At 35.3% G+C, this 22,404-nt stretch overlaps 1 protein-coding gene across 12 annotated transcripts in view; it reads left to right on the forward strand.

Annotated features, from left to right (window-relative positions):
• ANKS1B (ankyrin repeat and sterile alpha motif domain containing 1B) overlaps positions 1 to 22,404 on the forward strand; it is a 1,113,728-nt gene that overhangs the window by 157,088 nt on the left and 934,236 nt on the right. For all 12 annotated transcript variants that reach the window (XM_046012089.1, XM_046012090.1, XM_046012088.1 and 9 more), the window contains exons 5-8: positions 9,107 to 9,182; positions 11,528 to 11,629; positions 15,658 to 15,771; positions 17,175 to 17,341. In XM_046012089.1, coding sequence (XP_045868045.1) covers positions 9,107 to 9,182; positions 11,528 to 11,629; positions 15,658 to 15,771; positions 17,175 to 17,341 — 459 coding nt within the window. The remainder of the gene's footprint in view (positions 1 to 9,106; positions 9,183 to 11,527; positions 11,630 to 15,657; positions 15,772 to 17,174; positions 17,342 to 22,404) is intronic.

The raw sequence follows: 22,404 nt of genomic DNA on the forward strand, positions 1-22,404 counted from the left end.
TATTAGCCATTTTATGAGCATTGTTCACTAACATAACTCAATATTTCATGCCTAGTAACTAAGCACAGTCAACATGTTCATTTGATGATACCTTTGAAAGATATAAGGTACAACCTAAATAAAAATGAAAATCAATAGGATGCCTGAGTGGCTCAGTCAGTTAAGCGTCTGTCTTCAGCTCAGGTCATGATCCTGGGGTCCTGGGATTGGAACTTTTATCAGTTGGAGAGTCTGTTTTTCCCTCTGCACTTACCCCTGCTTATGATCTCTCTCTCACTCTCAAATAAATAAATAAAATCATTATAAAAAAAAAGAAAATAATAGTGATTTGGGTAGGATCCTAGTGTTAAATACCATTCTAGTTTAGATATTATTGATAGTACCTGAAATTTAATTTATTCTTAATGAATATGGAGAAAAAGGGCCTGTTTAATACATTATTACTTGTGATATACTTTAATGCATCGCATGATGTATAAATGACAGTTGGTTGAGTAATAATTTAGTTATGATTCAATAAGTCCAACAGGCACATTAAAAAAAAAAAGATTTTATTTATTTATCTGGCAGAGAGAGAGAGATCATAAGTAGACAGAGAGAGGGGGAAGCAGGCTCCCCACCGAGCAGAGAGCCCGATATGGCACTCAATCCCAGGACCCTGAGATCATGACCCGAGCCAAAGGCAGAGGCTTTAACCCACTGAGCCATCCAGGTGCCCCTAACAGGCACATTTTTATCAGAAATATAACTTTATATTTATTAAATATGTTTTCACATTAGAAATCTGAGCCATGATCAGGAAAAAAAAAAAAAGAAATCTGAGCCATGCCATTTCATTAGTTGATATCTGTGAATAGGATGAAAGGTACAACTTAAATAAAAATTTAAAAATAAATTTAAATTTAAAAATGAACAAAGGACATGGAGAAGCAACATGGGGGGGTAGGGGGATAGGAGAAGAGTAAATGAAACAAGATGGGATTGGGAGGGAGACAAACCATAAATGACTCTTAATCTCACAAAACAAACTGGGGGTTGCTGGGGGGAGGTGGTATTGGGAGAGGGGGAGCAGGCTATGGACATTGGGGAGGGGAGGCGAACCATAAGAGACTATGGACTCTGAAAAACAACCTGAGGGTTTTGAAGGGTCAGGGGTGGGAGGTTGGGGCAACCTGAGGGTTTTGAAGGGTCAGGGGTGGGAGGTTGGGGGAACAGGTGGTGGGTAATGGGGAGGGCACGTTTTGCATGGAGCACTGGGTGTTGTGCAAAAAGAATGAATACTGTTACGCTGAAAAAATAAATAAAATGAAAAAAAAAATAAAACTTCTTGCACTCAAAAAAAAAAAAAAAAAAAAAGAATTAAACCTTTCTGTTTTCTTTCTGTTCCCTCTCCTGAGCCAGGCTTTATTTTAGTAGATCTTTACATTGGAACTCTAAACCGTTGTAGTAGTTAGCTATTGCTGTTGCTACAATACTGCTGTACAACAAACAGAAATCTCAGTGACATACAGTAATAAGCAATAGCATTTTTTTCTCATTTACAGGTTTGTAGGTCATATGGGGAAGCTCTACTTCATGTTGGTCTTCAGCTGGTCTGCTTTGCTTTATGTGTCTATTCTCTTTCCCCGGGGACTAGCCTAAGTAAGCCCACCAACTAAGCACATTTTGGACCTCTGCTTTGTATTATGCAAATACCATACAATGCTGAAAGCAACTTCCAAAGCCAAGTCCAAATCAGGGGGTGGGGAAATAAACACTCCACCCATGTAAGTGGAAGGAACTGCAGCTATATGACAAAAAGCATGTGAAAGGAGGGTGGAATAGTATAATCTGTCTCATCTGCACTCCATGGTTAACTGTTCTCATCTTCCTGATCTCGAAGTATCAGTGTCCCACGGCTTATACCTCTTTTCTTTCTGTCTATACTTGCTTCCTAGTTGACTTCATCCAATCCTTTGACGTGAGATAACATCTTTGACAACAACAAGTTTATTTACTCATCTTGGACCTTACCTGTGAGCATCCAACATTTCCAAAACTGAGCATTTAGTTTCCATAACTCCTTATCCCCAGATTTGCCTGTCTTCCAGTCTTTCCCATTTCAGCAAACAACATTACCATCTTGCTGGTTGTTTAGTTGCCAAACTTCAGGATTTCTTTCATATTTACGTATAGCCCCTTAGCAAATCCTATTGACTTTATGTTCAAAATTTATCTAGAATTTCACTATTTTTCATCCCCTCCACTATTACCACTGTAGCTTAAGTCCTGTACATCTCCTGCCTCCAACCTTATTTCCACATTTTTTTCTTTGCCTCTGTATTAGTCTGCTCAGGTGACTATAGCAAAATCCCACAGACTGGGCAGCTTAAACAACAGACATTTATTTTCTCACAGTTCTGGAGGTTGGAAAGTCTAAGATAAAGATTCTGCCAGATGCTGTTCCTGGTGAGAGCTCTCTCCCTGGCTTGTAGATGACTGTCTCCTTATTGTGTACTCAAATGGCTTTTTATGCACAAACAGAATGAGAGAGAGAACTCTCTAGTGTGTCCAACTCTTTTTTTTTTTAAGATTTTATTTATTTATCTGACAGAGAGAGATAACAAGTAGTCAGAGAGGCAGGCAGAGGGGGAGGGGAAAGCAGGCCCTCCTCTGAGCAGAGAGCCTGATGCGGGGCTCAATCCCCGGACCAGGGACGATGACCTTAAGCTCAGAGGCTTAACCCACTGAGCCACCCAGGCACCCTAGTGTGTCCAACTCTTATAAGGACACCAATCCCATGACATAGGTTCCTACCCTTATGACCTCATTTAACCTTAAATAATTCCAAAGATTCCTTTCAATCTGTTTTCATCAAAGTAGCTTTGAAGCCACCTTTGACTACTCTGCCATTTTTTACTTAGCTTTTGCCATAGTGGCCTCATTGCTCTTGCTGGAACATAAGAGGTAAGCTCTTACCTCCAGACCTTTGCTTTACTAACCCACATGACTTCCTCCTGAGCTTTTTCAGGTGTCTGCTCAAATGTTACCTTAGTAGGGATGCCTTCCCTGACCTATCTCACCACCTCAGCAACTTCTTTTCCTTCCCTTGAACTGAAAACTCAGCTTTCCTGTAAGGGCACCATATTGCCACCAGCCATTTCAGACCAGGCTACTAGGCACTATGCTACATGAATAAAAACATTTGCTTCCTGTCCTCATGGAGTTGAGTGACTAGCAGAGAAAACAGAAAATAAAACAAAATAAACAAATTTTACAAATAAACAAAATAAACAAAATAAACAAAAATTACAAATTGTGACAGTGCCGTAAAGGAAATACACTGGTTGCTGTGATTTTTGAATGAGGGGATGGGGAGGTCTCCCTTAGGATGTGCCACTTAAATCGTTCTAGCCTCAGAAAAGTGAGAGATAAGGCCACGGAAACAGATGGTTTTGAAAGAAAGAGAATATATATAGAGAAAAGAAGCCGAATCAAGAATACTCAAAATTTCTGGAAAAAGAGGTCTATAAGAAAGCAGTGGTAAGAGGGTTGCCAAGATAGTACAGTTACATGTTATCAGTTTGTTCATTCATCATGTATTTATGGAGTGTCTGCTTTGTGCCAGGCATTGCCTGCTATGTGCCAGAAAATATGTAGTAACAAATAGAAACTTTTCCTAGAGAAGGAAAGATGACTCTATAACTCTATAAAGTATGGAGAAAAGAAAAGAAAGATATGGAATAGGACCTTGAAGTCAGAGTAAGATCATAAGAAATTTCTTTGGTTGGCTGTTTTATTGCTGTATTGTGGAAGAGTTTGTGTTGTGGAAGAGCATGCAAGGATCCAGTGAAGAGAATGAAATGGAAGATGCAAGAGAAATGGTGGAGATACTTCATGAAATTCAAGAAGCAGCAGGAAATGATAAGAGCACAAGTAGAGGATTAATTTTAAGGAGGAGAATGGATGCTTCCTCTGAGACACAAGTGAAGGAAGAAAGGATCGGTAAAGACAGGCTCTGAGTCCCTACTTAAATAGAAGGAGAGGTCTTCTTTTGAAGAGGAGGAATGCTATTTCTGAATTATTTGAAGACATATTTCTCTTATGCCATTTCCCTCCAATCTAAACTTTATTATAACCTCCAGTTGTTCTTCATATGATGTTTTCGTAACTCTTTTGTCATTTGGGACCCTCTTTTCTAGGCAAATTCCAATCTGTCAATGTTCTGTAAAGGCTTATTACCTACAGTTGAATACAATACTCCAGCTATAGGCTAACTGACGCAGGATACAATAGAACAGTTGCCTCTCAGCTTGTTCAGAAATCATGTATTTGTTTATAAAGGCTAGGATAGTCTTATCTTTTATCCTAAGAGATGCCTATATGGCTAATTGGTACTAGCCAGGATGCCCAGGGTTGTTATTGCTGAGTTAAATGCTATTCTAGTTGACTTTCTTTATCTCCGTTGAGGTTATCTTTATTCACTGGCTCTTATTTCTTATAATAGTTATGGGTCTTGATTCTCAAAGTTTTTCATCTCCACTGGTACCTGTGCTCTATTTTCTCTACTGATCATCACCACAGTCTTACTTTATATCTTGTCATCTTTGTTCTGTTTTGTCCTTTAGTAAAGAATTGGTCTTCCTTTATCTGGTCACTCTCTTTTTCAAGTTCAGGAAGACTATGTTAAAGGTGTTAAATTCAGAAGGGTGAAAGTGCTGGCAAGCTCTAACATTGATACATTCCCTTTCTATCTGTTGTTTTAACAATCTGGTGGAATATATAGTCCAAGAAACCATTTTAAAACACCTTGAAATTCTAGGTAAAGTATAACATATATTTCTTTATATGCATGACTGAGCTTCCACAGAAACCACAAAAATACCTAAGGCTAAAAATGATAAAGAAGGTAAAACCCAGGGCTTTCAAACAGGGTCTCCTCTTTCCTATCACTTGTCGTGTGTGTGTGTGTGTGTGTTTCCCCATTTTTGGTGCTACTGAGTCTTGACTTTAATAGACATTTCCAATCAGTTAGAGAATTTCTTTTCTTTTCATCAGCAATTTAACTATTAACATTACTGTATATATCATTTCGTTTCTTCTCTCTCAGCTGTTTTCACTATGACTTGTGTTCAGAGGTGTTTTTTCCTCAGTGGTGCTGAGATGTGAGTGCTTCATATCTCATTACTGGATAAATTTTGAAGTATTACTGTATTATCAACTGCATAACTGTCTGTTTGGTCTGTCTTGGAAATGATTAATTAAAAGATGGAGATATTTGATCAATGAGAAAAGCAGGACCAAAATCCTGGGGGTTGAGAGGATTTGGGTTCACCTATTTTAGAGTTATTTCTTTGTATACATTCAACTTGCTTGTTGAATATTTTGGACTAAATTCTATTTCATGAGATTACAACTTTTCAAGATTTGGCCAGTTATGGATTGTGGATTTGGGGTAGAGACCTGAGATGAACAGAAGGGTACTAATTTGGGGTGCCTGGGTGGCTCAGCAGGTTAAAGCCTCTGCCTTTGGCTCAGGTCATGATCCCAGGGTCCTGGGATCGAGCGCCGCATCAGACTCTCTGCTCAGCGGGGAGCCTGCTTCCTCCTCTCTCTGCCTGCCTCTCTCTGCCTACTTGTGATCTGTCTGTCAAATAAATAAATTTAAAAAAAATCTTAAAAAAAAAAGGAACGGTACTAATTTCAATAAGGGTAGCAGACATAGACTCAAGGTAGGGTGTAGTAAACTGGAGAATATTATGGAATTAACCTGTATTTTGATAAGGAAAAGTCCATAGATTTGACATATTTAAATTCTGTACTATTTATGATACTGTACTATGATAGCAAGAAATGGTTCCTGATACTCTTTACCTTAAATTTTTAAGAAGAGTCCATTCCAGCCTCATGTTCTCTTTCTAATAGGCTAATTATATCAACCAGGCTTAAAATATGCTTATCATCTGCTAACCTTTTCTAGTTTTATTTAAAGGTTCAGTGTCTCCTTATTTACTGTATAAAAGTACTAGTACTATTTAACATAACCTTTTTTTCTTGGAATAATTTAAAGGAGATTATCTATGTATGCACACACCTATACATATATATGTAATTTAAAACATATATTTGTTTTACATACATAAAACATTACATACATGTAATTTAAAAATATTAATATCATTAAGGTTTTTAAAAAATAAGTTTTCTAATTTTTTAGCAGTAATAATACAGTATTTTTCATTATTTATAGGTTAATAAAATACTTTTTTAGTCTTATTTGTTGTTTATCATGTTTAACCTTCCCAATAACCCTACCAAGTTTTTAATATTTTATTTACAAAGAGATATGAATTTTCAGAGATATGAAGTGATTTCCCAAAAGTTGTATAGCGACTGAAAGCCAGATTGCTACTGGGACTCAGGTCTTCTATATCTGTTTTCTCTAGAAGAATTGTTTATTTATGGTGAAGATTATATAATTTCATTTCCTAGAATAGTCCATTTCAGTGTCTAAAGTGCCCACTTTTTTGTATCAGAGTATATAGGAAACCAAATTAGTACCAGAAAGTAAGCATTATTGTTATACTTTTAAATAGTGTGTTTAGACTCAGCCTTCTCTTAATCATTCTTTTCATTTAACATTAGTTCGTGGACCTCAGGTCTTTCTTCCTGAATTAAATCTTATGGAAGTTCTTTCAGTAAGGATCTGTAGTAACCACTTATTTAGTTTGTCTGAAAATGTTTTTATTTTGGTCTCGTTCCTAGAAGATAGTTTGGCTGGATATAAAATGCTGTTATAGAATGGTGTTATTTTCTTTTGACACATTAAGGTACTTTTTTCTGGCTTTATTGTTTTTGTTGAGAAGTCAGCTGTTCAGCTAATTATTTACCTTTAGACAATTAGTTTTTTCCCTTGGGATATTTGTAGGATATTCTCTTTATCTTCGGTGTTCTGTAGTTTTACTGTAATATGTTCATAATGTATTCTTCTCACTTATCTTTCTTGGTATTTCTAGAATTGAGTATTAGTATCTCATCAGTCCTAGAAAGTTTTTAGCCATTGAATTACTTATCCCAAGCCTCTCCTTCTAGAACTCTGATTAGACATATGTTGAGTCTTAATTCTGTCCTGTCTTTCATTTTTCAATCTCTTGTTTCTTTAAAGTGCAGTATGTACTAAAAAAAAAAAAAAAAAAATCCACCATCCAGTTCAATACTTGTTTTTCCAGCTCTATCTTATCTGTTATTAAACATTTCCATTTAAGACATTATGTTTTCTAGAAATGCTGTCTAGTTCATTTTCAAATGGCAGTATTTAACACACACATGCACACATACTGAGGACCTAGAAATTTATTAAATTCTTGGGAGAAAAAGAAAAAAGTGAGAGAAAAACCTAGTGTTTATATAGCTCAGAAAGCTGCTTCTTTGAAATTTTCCTTGATCCTTTTCAAGGCAAGAACCAATTCTTCCCTACATTTCTCACAATTCTTCCTTTCCATGCTGTTTTCCTCTCTGTTTACCTTTTGCCCTCAAAACAATTCTTTTTTTTTTTTTTAAGATTTTGTTTATTTACTTGACAGAGTTCACAAGTAGGCAGAAAGGCAGGCGGTGGGGAGTGGGGGGTGTGTGGGTGGGAAGCAGGCTCCCTGCCAAGCAGAGAGCCTGATGTGGGGCTTGATCCTAGGATCCCGGGACCATGACCTGAGCCTAAGGCAGAGGCGTTAACCCACTGAGCCACCCAGGTGCCCCAACAATTCTTAAATATGTACAGTTTCAAGGTACTTTAGTAGACATTAGGGATACAATGATAAAAAAAGAGAGAGAGAGAGAGAGATGTGGTCCACATTTACACTAAACTTAGAGTTTGTTAAGAGAAATAGACCATCAAATGACATAATGTAGTATAAGTGTTATGATGAGGAAAAAATAGATTGATGTGGAATATAAAGGAACAGCACTAGACCCAGGGGCTAGCAATATCTTCTTTTTTTTTTTTTTTAAAGATTTTATTTATTTGACAGAGAGAAATCACAAGAGAGGCAGGCAGAGAGAGAGGAAGGGAAGCAGGCTCTCCGCTGAGCAGAGAGCCCGATGCGGGACTCGATCCCAGGATCCTGAGATCATGACCTGAGCCGAAGGCAGCGGCTTAACCCACTGAGCCACCCAGGCGCCCCAGCAATATCTTCTTATATGAAATTATATTCAAGCTGAGATTTGACATGGGGTCAATGGTTGTCAAAGTGTACTCCTAGAACCTCAGTATCACCTGGGAATTTGTTAGGAATGGAAAGTCTTGGGGCTTCCCAGGCTGCTGAATCAGAAGCTGGGAATAGTGTCCAGAAATCTGGTTTTTCACAAGCTCTCTAAGGAATTCCTATTCATGCTGAAGATTGAGAACTAGTTGATGGGTGATAATGAAATAGAGGGCTAGGGTTGGATCCCATTAGGCAGAGGGTTGCATCCCACCAGGCAGAGGGACTTCTGAGATCTCTAGGGACTGAGACTAATGTGAAAAAGTTCAGTATGCCTGAAGCACAAGGTATAAGATCCGGAGGAGAATTGGGGTGGACAGAACAAAATGTGGAGAAGAGAGGAGGGAGAAGATCATCTGGGTTTTGTAAACCATATTATACTGTTTAGATTTCCTTTATCATAAATATTACTTTGTATATCTGTTTCCTCAAATAGAATGTGAATATGCAAGGGTCGGCATCATATTTCTATACCTCAGAATACCCATCAACTATTGTTGGGATATAATTGGTGTCTAATAAATGAATGTAATGTGTGAATTGGGTGAAGTCAATGGATACTCACAAAAACCTCATGAGATAGTCATTACTGCCTATTTTTACACTTGAGAACAACCTCAGCTAAGAGAAGGTGAGTCGCTTACCACTGTAACAAGGTCAAATGGCTGTTCAGAAGCAGAGGTGTTTTACAAATCCAAGCATTTGGATTTTGTTCTTAGAATCTCTTCTTTATTCCGTAGTACCTTTCTGTCAGAGAGTGCAGAGATTACAGAGAATATGTACGGATAAACAAAGTCATAATTTTTTTTTTTTTAACTTGTAAGCACTCCTAAAGCAACTGTACTTCTTTCTCTTTTTTCTTTTTTTTCCAGACAGAAAAGGGGAGTGCACTTCATGAAGCAGCTTTATTTGGAAAGGTGGATGTTGTGAGAGTTCTGTTAGAAACAGGTAACTATCGTGATTCTCCATGGAGATTAGAATTTCTATTTCAGGAGTAGACAAAGGGAAATGGCACTTTTTTTTTCATAATGACCCTTACTTTTTACCTTTACTTCACATTGCGAATGTGTATTCATACCATGTAGAATGAACCCTCAGTGTTTAGATAAAATTGATATAAATATGCCCCTTCCTTTACTCCATAGGTGTGTCACTAAAAAGCTCTTAGAAATTATAATTGTATATATTTAAATCACATTGAAATATATTAGAGAAACTATCAGGAGGAAAAGGAATTCTCTGCCTTGTACAAGAGGGAGGAACTGATCCTTATGAAGTTAACAACAATTGCTTGGTTTATGAAAGTACATAACATTACCCAGGTTTATTATATTGGGAACTATGGTAAACAGAAATTAGAGTTCTGTATCCTTAAGGTAAATTCACCTTGTTATTTCATCAACTGAGTGGCTATTGTTTCTAAGCAGCAGTGATTTAAAGGGAATCTTTAAGAGGGAATGGTTTGAAGGAGCAACATAGTAGGCTTGTTCTCATAGGCATATTCTGAATGAAATAAAATAAAATTGAAACTGAGATTGGATTTTTTTAGGATCAAAAATCATGGGTATAAATTCATACTTGGAAACAATTGATGTGAATCTTTTATGTTATGGACTACAGTTAGTGTATTTATTTTCCACTGTAAAAAAAAAATGAAAAACATTGGCAGACTATGGCATTTTGATTATAGTTATGATGAAGTTCTAGAACCTAGGTGAGGTTCGGTGGGGTGAGGTCCGGAGCAGATGACCAGGAAAGAATTCTTGGGACATCTTTGGTGCATAATGGTGGTTTATTAAAGCATGGGGACAGGACCCGTGGGCAGAAAGAGCTGCTGCCCCCTTATCCTGAGGAGTGGCTGATTATATACACAGGAGTTGGGTAGGTGAGAACAAAGGAGGTGATATTAGTCTCTAAGGAATTTTGGAAGCAAAGTCTCCAGGACCTTGAGGAGCTAGCTATTGTTGGGAGAAAGGTTATTTATTACTAGTAGTAAAAATCTTCTTGTGAGACCCTTTAGATGTATATTAGTGGGCCATATGCTTGGGAATGATTCTCAACACTATCTTGGAGATCTAGAGATAAATTTTCACAGAAATTTAACTTCATTTAGGGCTTGAGGAACTGAGTTATTTGCCTCTGGAAATTGTGCTATTGTTAAGATAGCCTCCTTGTTGTAAATCTCTAGGACATTGGTCAACCAAGGGAGACTCTGGTCTTGCAGGATTATGATCTCTGCAAGTTAACTATTTGTTTTTCTTTTAGGGCAGTTAGAGGTGCCTGAGGAATGTCACACATATTACCGAGGGAAGCGGGTGGAGAGGGGGATGCAAGGTGCCAGCTTTTGCTTTGTCCTCAGCCAGCCTCCTGCTCCCTCATCAGTTATACAAAGTTAAAATTTCATGTACATGAAATTTTGACATGTAGCGGTGATATAATTAGCCTTATAGGCAACAAATCACATATGTGCTGATAACACATTTCTATACAAATTTAAGCAAATAATTATCTTGTTACAGTGAACTAACATTTGAGGCCAGAATCTGAAAATGGCTTTGTTTGCAGGTAGATGTGTGGAAATTTATAAACTTTTTTGGGGGTAGTGAAAGCTATTTGCTACATTGAAATAAGTTCTTTAGTACAATAAGTATTTTTAGAATTAAAATAATTCCGATGATGTTTTAGTTTCAAATGTCAAAAAGTGTGATCACCAGGTAGATGATTGAGTATGGTTTACATTAATCATAACCTTGGATAAGTAAATAAGAGATATTTGACTCTGTAGCTGGACAAATAGTATTTGGACAGTACAAAATAATCATCCTTTTTCAAATTTTGTGAGTACTCCAGTGTTTTAAGAGTGATACATTATTATTTAAAAATTTTTACCATATTTTACAAAATATATATATCACAGAACCATTATACTTTAGGAATTGACATTCTAAATCAATAACATTTTTCAGCTTGATAACATATCATTTAACTAGTTATAATCCAAACTAGCCTTAATTATAAAAAGCAATCTTAATGATTGGGTCAGTGCCCTTGAAACCTTAATCCATTATCAAGAATGTTTCTAATCTTTGGTAGCAGTATGCCCCACCTTCTTTCTTAATAAAATTGCGTGTGCGCGTGTGTGTGTATATGTTTCTGTTTAGGATTTAATTAAAAAAAAAAATCATTTCGGTGCTTGGTCTGTATATGTTTGATAGAAGAGTGTTATATATTGCCAGTATCTTCTGATGACACTTCAGTGGTGTGCATTTAGTGGGATTTTCTTTTTCTTTCAGGAATTGATGCCAACATAAGAGATAGCTTAGGTCGAACTGTCTTAGACATTCTGAAAGAACATCCGTCTCAGAAATCTCTCCAGATTGCAACACTTTTACAAGGTAAACAATACTGAATGATGGATGACTTTATCTTAAAGTTAAGATTAAATTAAATCTACCATTGTTCTTTCTTGAGTTTTCAGTTAATGTTTGCTTTTGAGTGAACTTATTATTTACAGTTTGTTCTGGTAGACTTTAAAAAAATAATAATTTTTAATGCTTAGTTTCTGTTTTCAACAGAAAATGACTATTTTCATTAGATATTAAAAGATCTTTTAAATCTATATAGTAAATATGTAGTTATGAACTTAAAAGTAATAAGGCTATAAAGTGATGATGATCTTATATTTGGATAATGCTTTAAGAGTTTTCAGGGATTTTCTATTATTTTATCTGATTTCTATAATTTGTGAGGGAGGTAAATCTGATATCATTATTCTCCTTTTGCACATGAGGGAAACTGAAGCTCTGAGAGGGTGACTTGCTCAAACTCATATATCCTATTTTAGGTGGTAGACCTGGTACATAAATGCTGGGTTAACAACAACAACAACAAATTGTACTTAGCTAATACAGATTATTTTTTCTTTAATCCAGCAGTACAAGATAATTCAGTTTTGCAAGCTTTTGTTTTTTGGTAAATGTCACTTAAGTATGTGTGTAATTAGGTACAGGCATTAGGTGTACTGAAGGTTTGGGAACCAAACCTAATTTTTCATTTGCGGGATTATATACTTCCCTGTTTGATCTAAAAAATTTAATGAAAATTTAGATTTAAATACTTCACCTTTTTGCTTCGTGATTAGGCCTAACATGTAGTATGTTCCCTTAAAAATCCAGACATTCTCCTTTCCAGGTAGCTTCTACACTGGTCAGCAGTGATTAGCCCCTGATTATTGCAGATGGGTGGCGAGTGTAATTGGGAAGGGACGTGGGATGATTTCCCTGGATATTAGTTGGGAAGCTGAAGAACCCATTTGTCCTGCAGGAGATAAATGAATTAAAACCAAGTTGGTCAAGTGATGCATAGATAAGGGGAGTCAACAAAAGCCAAAGAAGTTTTGTAAAAAGAATAGATGAGCTACAGAAGTCATTCATGCTCTGTTCTCTCTTTATTTTCAAAAGCTTTCAGGGAATGGAAGTTCAGTCCCCTACAATTTTCTTGTTAATAAATAAGTTAATTGCAATTAAGTGCATATAAAGATAAATCAGAGGGTACAAGAGTGGCTCTTTGTATTCAAATTAAAAATCAAGTTGAGAGGCGCCTGCTTGGCTCAGTCATTAAGCCTCTGCCTTCACCTCAGGTCATGATCCCAGGGTTCTGGGATTGAGCTCCACATTGGGTTCCCTGTGCAGGAAGCCTGCTTCTCCCTCTCCCACTCCCCCTGCTTGTGTTCCCTCTCTCCCTGTCTCTTTCTCTGTCAAATACATAAATACAATCTTTAAAAAATATCAAGTTGAATGAAAGCTAAAAAAGAAAAAAAGTGGTATACAACATTTTTGTCTTCTCCCTATAGGCACTTTATATTGAACTTTTGTTTCTAACTGAATTTAAAAAAACAGAGGCTTGTGAATTGTTAGGTCCCCCCAAAAATGGGTACCCCAATAATGGGTCTGTGATTAAAGGAGCGAGACTGATACAAAGTGAAGGTCAAGCAAAGCTTTATTTTGCGCCAAGCATCAAGAATCAGACCAACGGGGCACCTGGGTGGCTCAGTGGGTTAAGCCGCTGCCTTCAGCTTGGGTCATGGTCTCAGGGTCCTGGGATCGAGTCCCGCATCGGGCTCTCTCCTCGGCGGGGAGCCTGCTTCCCTCTCTCTCTCTCTCTGTGCCTGCCTCTCTGCCTACTTGTGATCTCTCTCTGTCAAATAAATAAAATCTTAAAAAAAAAAAAAAAAAAAAAAAAAAGAATCAGACCAACCATCAAATAGACCGGTTGGGGCCTCCCCTTACAAAGGACGACCCCTCCCTGCTTTCCAGATTAACTTTTATAGAGCAAAGGCCATGTAGTTGGGCCTGGCCACACACAGGTGGCTAACTGAATTACAGTTCACCCCACAGTAGCCAGGGAAACTAGCCCATCACCTTGGTAGCTAGGAGACAGTATGCGCTCCCACTAATTGGATGTCTCCACCTGGCCTGATCCACCCTTGTATCTGGGCTTTGTTACCTGAGACTGGTTTCGGAGACTTGTTTTTAAGTCCACTGGGGGAAGGGGAGCAGGGATTGTTTAAGGGTTAAACAACAAAGTTATTGTTTAACCTCAATGGAAGCCTCTGGCTAAAATAAAAATATAAAATAGGGCCTTACATGAATAATATTTCTTTTGGGAAAAGCAAAATAAATGTCATTCACTAAAAAGAGGACATGACATAATTGCAGACATTTACTGTATTGATTTACCTGAGATGAACTTGTTATATAGCAATTAACTATCTGTGTTCTTTTATTTTGCCAAGGTTCATTTTAGGTATGTCAACTTGTGATAGGTTATATGGGATATCTTTGCATTTTCAAAATTGTTGGCAGATTTTAGAATGTGAACATGTTATCTATATTCTTTGCATTCCTGGGTCATAAATCAGTGCTACATTTTAAATTTTATGAAAAGATTATCTCACTAAAACCAATTTAGAAGTAGATACAATTACTATTTGTGTCCTGGAGGAAGAATTCACTTTACATAATGACTGTACTGGGTCAAAAATTTTAAGGATAGACTTCCATAGGTTGCTTTCTTTGCTTAGTAGAATTGCCCCTAGGTAGAAACTGGTTGATATGAAGACACAGTTGGTTAGCATGAAAGCATAGACTTTCTAACTAGATGTTAAGAAAAAGATTCCTTCTGAATAAAGACATATAAGTAAAAGGTCCCTATGGGGAGAGATCAATTGATTTAATCCTTTAGATGGAGACTACAAACTAGCCACTATAAGCTGAATGCTTTTGGCAGATAGCAGATATATTTTGTTTAGATTACATGTTTGAGAACTGCACTGTATTTCCATAAAAATTGAATTAGCTTTCAACGTTTAAAAATCTAGGATTTCAGATAAAACTTCAGAGTTTTGGTTTCTAAAAAAAAAATGCAGGCTTTTATTTTACTTTGCTGTTAAACTATACATGGGGCACTTACTCTCTGGTTAATCATGCTCCACATGCTTTCTGTTTTCTCTATGATATTGAGGCTGAGTATTTGTTGACATTTATTCCTGATTTCAGATGCCGTTTTCCTTAAGTTTAAGAGAAATGTGAGATGTTTTCTTGTACCATAGCTATCTGGCTGTGCCACTTATTAGCTGTATGAATATGGTCAAATTAAAATTCTTCTCCTTGCATTTTCATCTCTAAAACTGAGATTGTAATGGTGCCTGTGTCATAGTTTTGTGAGGGTCAAGTGAGTTAACTTATTTTAAATACTTAGAACACTGGTGGGTGCATAGTAAACCATGTATTTAAGTTTTAGCTGCTATTGCTGTTGTTATGTCTTCATCAAAATTGGAAAAATGAGAGACAGGCTGAGTGTGGAACATTACTTCAAGAATGAGAATGAATATTATTTCTCTGCAGAAATAAAGTTTAATATGCAATTATGCTTATATTACAAGAGTAAACACTGTTATGACATAAATTTCACTCACTTATGTTACCTGACTGGTTGGAGTGGCTATCTGAATTTGATATCCCTGTTTAGGTATCAAGTCTATTCAAAGCATCTTTCAGAGGGTTTTAAATCTTCAGGTAGAATATATTTAGGAAATGAAGGATATTACTATGTTTTTAACAGGTAAATTTATTTTTAAGGACAATGTGACCAGTTTGGTTTTCACAAAAAGGATTTGTGAATCTCTTCCTAAGTATCTTTTGTGTTTTAATTTAAAAGATTTAAATTAATAGTTCATCATGAAGTTCTTGCAGTTTGTTTGGTTTTTGAAGTTCTTTTAAAAGCTTAAGATATATTTAGGGTATGAGAAATAAATGAAAAACTGATCATCAGAAATAAAAAATAAATTTATGTTTTTTAAACATTTTAAAGTATTTTAAAGTAAATGAATTTGACTATATAATTTCAAAACTTGTATACACAGAATATTTGGAAGGTGTGGGAAGATCAGCAGCCCTTGAAGAGCATGTACAAGAAGATACAACACAAGAAATACATATTTCATCTCCTATTGAGTCTCCTTCCCAAAAGACTAAGAGTGAGTAGCTTATTATAAAGCCATTGAAATAATACTAGATGTTATGTATAAATCTGTCCTATATTTACAAAAAGGCTAACACTTGTAAAAGTTTCAGGTCTAATAAGTTGTATCTTAGACTCTATATTTTACCCATTTATTCAGCCAGCGTTTATAATCTTTTTTTTTTTTTTTTTTTTTTTTAAGGAGAGGGAGATGGTAGGGGCAGGGAGAGAAACTTTTAAGCAGGCTCCATCAGCAAAGAGCCCATGATGGGGGGGTTGACTGTTATCACAAGGCTCGGTCTCACAACCCTATCAACCATGATCTTAGCCAAAACTGAGATTCAGCCACTTAACCAACTAAGCCACCCAGGTGCCATTCAGTCTGGTGCCGTTCAGTCAGCATTTATTAAACTCTTCTATATGTCAGACCCTACTCTTGGCCCTGACACAGTAGTGAGCAAAATTAGCAATCCCTGCTATCATGAAGTTTACATGGAGTAGATATTTCACAGTAGATATTCTTCCTAAAATTAATTAGTTATTTGAGAGTGTGAGAGCATGTGTGAGTGAGGAAGGGGCAGAGGGAGAGAAAGAATCTGTACAGAGTGCAAAGCCCAACATGGGGGCTTGCTGCTCATCACAGGACTCCATCCCAGGACCCTGAGATCATGACCTGAGCCGAAATCAAGAGATGACTGAGACATCCAGGTGCCCCTTTCTAAAATATATTTTTAATGCAGAATAAAAATATTGATATCTGGGTTATAACTACTAGAATTTTAGTTTTTCTCCAGAAGAAATTACAGGTAAAAGGTATCTTTCTGAAAATGATTTTAAAAAATGCATATTTGCATGCAACCTAAAAATATTCATATTTTGATAGATGATGCATATTATTTATCCATTCCTTCTATGTTTTTCCTTCATGTCACATAGCACAATTCTAATTTATGACTTATATAATTATTTATCTAAATACATTCTATCATTTTTTTTTAATTGAACCTAGGAAGGAGGCTTCTGGTACCATTTAAAATTTGTTAATGAGTTGTTGAGTGAATTCTGTCCATGAACTATATATAATGCCAGTGAAAGATTATTGAAGTTTAAATGTTACAATGGATGAAGCCTTAGGAATTGTAATTTCAGATGCTTTTATGTACTATACATATATAAACCTGCAATACTTAACTTCTATTTTGAATAAGAGCAATAATAGGCAAAATTGGGATTTATCCTTGTCTTTTAATATTTTTACACTTATTATAATTTACTACTAAGAATATTTTCTGACATACTAAATCTTGTTTGACAGAATATGAGTTCTATCACCATACTAGTCATATTTTTATTAGTTAATGGGAAGTTTTAGCAAAAGCCTTTCTTGAAACTTTGAAAAAAATTACTGTCTTTTTACAGGTGAAACTGTGACTGGAGAATTATCAAAACTCTTGGATGAAATAAAACTCTGTCAAGAAAAGGATTATTCTTTTGAAGATTTGTGCCACACAATATCAGACCACTACTTAGATAATTTGAGCAAGATTTCAGAGGAAGAACTTGGGAAAAATGGAAGCCAGAGTGTAGTAAGTAAGGGGGCAAGGAAGACAGTGCTTCTGTCTTTGCCAATTCGATGTGTATTGAGAGGCATGGGATTTGTGCATTATCCTATCTTCAGATTCTTCCAGTGTCAAATGTCAGATCCCCTGTTGCTCCTTTTTGGATGTTCATTGGTATTTTACTCTAACTGCATGTGTAGGGGAAGGAATGCTTTGATAAATCACTTATAGTTTGTGATGATCTTGCTACCGTTGACTTGCCTAAGAAATAATAATTTCTTTGATTATGTTCTTTTAGTTTTACTGGGCATGATGATCTTCATTTCCAAAGAAAGAAAAAAATCTTCCTTTTCTCTTTGTTTCCCATTTTCTCTATGAACTGAGTCTATTTCATCTTGAAGAAAGATGGAGCTGGGCTATGTGTGTTTGTTCCCTAGTCAATTTATATTTATGGTAGGGGAGAGACATTGTAGAAAGTTTGACCTCCATATTTTTTACTCTTACGCAAATCCCCTTATACAGCTTCCAAGCTCAGACTCTAAATCATGAGTTAGAGATTCTTGCTCATTTAGACTTTTATGTTAACACAATAGCAAAAACAAAAACAAAAACAAAAAACCAAACTGTAGAGAATCAATCAATCTAAAATTAGGATTTGTGTATCTCTTTTGTGTCACATAGAGGTAGGATTTATACTGGTATTAAAGGAAATGCAGTATTATAACATGAAATTTTCACTCACTTTTAGAACTTAATTTGTTATAGAAACATGCTTTCTTCAAAAGCTAATAAGTGGATTGTGTTAGGTATGTCATATTATTTATGAAAAGTAAAAAAATTGCCAAGTATAGTGACTACTACGAAAATGTTGCCTTCATTTAGTTCTTTAATGTGTAACTTGTTTCCTAGGATAGTGCTTGCTAGTTAAGCTCATGGCTAGTCTAACTCCCTAGGATGTCTTTGTTCTTGTCTCCCACCCCCCCCCCCCCAACCGTGGTGTCTTTTTAAAAGCATCATATTATTGGCTCCAATAAAACCTCTTTGTGAATAATTATGATTAATTATATATACACACACACACATATATATAAATACATATAAGTTTTAACCAAATGAAATTTTTATATTAATGAAATATTTACTGTGATGACTTTAACATCAGGACAGAATTTCCTGTTTAAAAAATCTTAAACAGTTTATGTCATCTCCAAATTACAAACCAATTACATTTCAACATTTCCTTGAAGATTTGTTACAAATTAAAACATATTTATTCTACATAAATAATACGTGGTGTTCAGGTTTTTAGGTCTATCCCTAAAGATTTCTCAAAACTGACTGCTTCTGTCCCTCTACTTCTAAGCCCACAGATTTTCTGAAAGCCTTACTTTTCTAGACCATTGGTTTCTAAACGTTTTTTTTTGTTGTTGTCGTGTGTAGCATAGTAAACAGATTGTAAGCAAACATCCCAAGTGCATGTGTTTCTAAATTACATGTATCTTCTGTTCTAAGAATGTATGATATAAATTAGGTATATACTACAAGAGACATTCAAATAAGAAGGATAAAGAGTAAGTGTAAATAGAAGCTCTATCTTTTTTTCTTTTATTCAGTGGGTATCTTGTGCACCTTGGGATCTGCACATTTTACTTAGAGACTATATGCTCACTCAGGCTTGTAGATTTCAGATAGTGATAGCAGGGATATTTGATATTATGAGGGTGATATAATTAGGGGGAATGATGGCCAAATGTTTGTTTTTTTATAAGTCAAAGACTGTATTATGATAGTAGCAAGAGAAATTAATACTCATAAATTGAACTGAATTTCTTAAAATCCATGATTATCTTTTCAGTTATCAGTCCTTGTTCCTGTGACAAACCTTACATTGTATTCCTTGAAAATATTGTCATATTAAATAATAAAGGTTACATGAGGCAGAAAAGCAGAGGGTACATGTGAGTAAGGGCAAGTAGTTCAATTCTTCTGGAATAATAGAGTTTATAAAGTGGAAAGATGGGAAATAAAATTAGAAGGATAGGTTGAGGTCAGGCCATGGATGATTTTGAATGTCAGGATAAGAGTTTTAGTTTTATTTTTTAGAAAATGAGAAAAATCTAAAGGATTTTGAACAGATAAAAAGATATCATTGGAAGCACTCTTTCAGAAGATTAATCTAGTAGAAACTTGTTATTGAATATTTAAAAAGTAATCTGGTTACTTTGACCCTTCTCCATAGCCTGTGTTTGATTTGGGTTCTTTTGCTTTTGTTGAATATTTGTGTTTATCAAAAATGTTCCTTCAGAGTTTTGTTATGAATTGTACTCTCAAAGTATGCAAAAATTTAATCAAATACTTATAGATCAGCTAATATAGATGTTTGTTACCACATTGTAAGTTACAGGATCTATAACAGCAGTAATGAAACATGGTTCCTGACTTGAAGGAGTTCAAAATTCTTATTAGAAGAGGCTTTAGACACATATGAAACCACAGATATATAAGAGCTGAAACTTATTAGTTGCTTGGTATTCTAATGCTTTATATTATTTAAGCCACTTAATCTTCACAAAAATCCTAAGAGTGGGTTCATACACTTGGGAAATGACTCAGCTGACAAGTGGCAGATCTAGGATTCAAACTCAGAGCCGGTGTCTTGAATTCCCAGCTACATTTTTCATAATAAATTATCCAGTGGCCAAAGGAATTTCTTAAAAAGAGAGAGATTAGTGAAGACTTACTGGTATTCATTGAAGGCTTCATGGATGTAGGGAGAGACTAAACTGGGCCCTGGGGGGAGAAGGAGATGTGTCTTGTGTTTGTTTTAGAATGAATGAATGAATGAGTGAGTGAGTAAATGGGAGAGGATTCCAGCTTGCAGAAATAAGTATGTGCAAAAGCACAGAGGTGAGACATAGCATGTAATTTGAGAATAATGGTTTATTATGAGGGTTGATTTTGGAAAGTAGTGGGAAACAAATTTAGGTAAGTAACGATAATACCTAACACTTACAGAGCATTTTGTTTACATTAACTGATTTAATCTTCACAATAACCTGAAGATAGATGGTATTATTCCTCTGATTTTACAGATGTCAAAATGGAGGCACAGAAAACTTATGATTTTCCCACGTTTAAATGGCAATTGCCAGAGCCAGGATCTGTACACCAGCAGTCTGGCTGGGGATGGTACCATATCCATTACCACTTAGTTATTTTGTTAAGGGAAGATAATTAGAATTGGGAAGCTGGTCAGAAGTTTAATATTGATGGTGAGTAGAATAAACTTTTGAGTAGGGGAGTTCTGTCTTGAAGGTGACATTTGGGGAGGCTAAAAATGATAACTGTAGTCAAATGTTCTGGGGGAGATTTAATGATTCTCAGCAATGGAAATACGTTAGACATATTTGGACAGGCTTCAAAAAATACTGATACCTTCAGGTTCCACGTCATGACCAACTAGAGCAACTAAATCAGAATTGTTTTGGGTGGCCCTGAGCCTCATTCTTTTGAATGAATTGAAGTTAGAGTGTCTAAGAAACCTCTTGAGTTAGAGACATTTTCAGTTTATGATCAAAGAAAATTCCCCATATAGTCCTAAATTAAAATTATTTCTATATTACATTGAAATATTAAACATGGAATAATATTTTTGCTTATTCACATTATTGGCTGAAGGATAGGCATTTGGGTTTAGTTAAAATTTAATTTTAGGTGATATGAAATATCCAACATGTTCATCGTAATATGACAGGTAATTTCAAAAGTAGTTTAGAAGGAATCAAAATATATAGAAAATATATTTTGTAGCATTTATGTTATTAATAAATGTGTCTTCCATATTAATGATGTGCCTTGAATTTTGGAAGTATTTTAACTATTTTTAGTTCTGTTTAGCTTTCATTGCCTTTTTTCTTCCAATAGAGGGCACTCTAATTCAGTAATTTAAAATACAAAATCAACTATCTTACGTAAGAACTTTTACTTTTGAATTAGAGGTTTCTGGTTTTACTAAAATATTAGCCTCAGGTAGTACTTTGAACAATTTTACTAATATAAGTGAATTAAAAATTAAATTCTTATTATGGTTGAATGTATTCGATTGGAGGTTTTACATTTAATGTGAAGGCTAGCTCCAGTTAAAATTACATTTTCCCTTGCATAAATTTTAATTCAGAAGTTAGTCTGTTTTAAGTGTTTTTATAATATGCATATGGAGCCATTTTCTAAGTTGAATTAGGACCTTATATAATCTAGAATGTAAATTTTGAAGAAATATAAATATCTCTACATTCTTTAGCAACCCATGAAATTTAGAATTTTGAAAGAATATAAAATATCTGAAAATATGTGCTATTCTCTTCATTTATTTTCCCAGGTCATATATTCAGTTTCTTCCTCCTTGTGTATAAACAATGTGCAAAACTCTGAAATGTGAATTCATATACCATTGAGAAATTAGATTATAACATAAAGATCATTAGAATAGACTTCAGAATCTAGGTTTCAGGAAAGTTTTTTTTTTTGAAATTTGAAATAGAAAAAAAAGTTATGCCTCATTAGCTTATATCTCTTAAGAATAAATAGGAAGCTTCAGGTATGAAAAGCATTATATGTTTTTACTCCTAAGGGAAACCTGGATATAAATAGCACATAAGATTTATTGTTTGAAAGGGGTTGTGTTGTCAGGTTTTGTGCAATTTTAAATCAACCAGTATACCTCTTTTCTGTTATTTTACTTTCTTTTCCAGTGTAAAATCTTTAATTACATGTAGACCTTCTGAAGTATGAGATATTTTATTGCAGTATATCAAGACTTTAAGATTCAACACCCAAGTTTTTATACCAAGCTTCTATAACCTGCTTGAGAACACTGTTGGGGGAGTGTGTTGGGGGTCTCCATAGGAAAATACACTTAATTTGGTGCCAGAATTCATCAAGCCTTAAAGGTCAGTAGAAACAAATTAGGTTGCCTAGAATACAAATGGTGTTTATAAAACAAAAGTATAATTTCTAGAGCTTCATATTAGGAATGTACCAATTTCAGAATTGTGAGAGACTTTGGCAGCTCTCTCATCCAGTTCCTATCT

Source organism: Meles meles, chromosome 7, assembly GCF_922984935.1.
Source record: "Meles meles chromosome 7, mMelMel3.1 paternal haplotype, whole genome shotgun sequence".
Taxonomy (NCBI): domain Eukaryota; kingdom Metazoa; phylum Chordata; class Mammalia; order Carnivora; family Mustelidae; genus Meles; species Meles meles.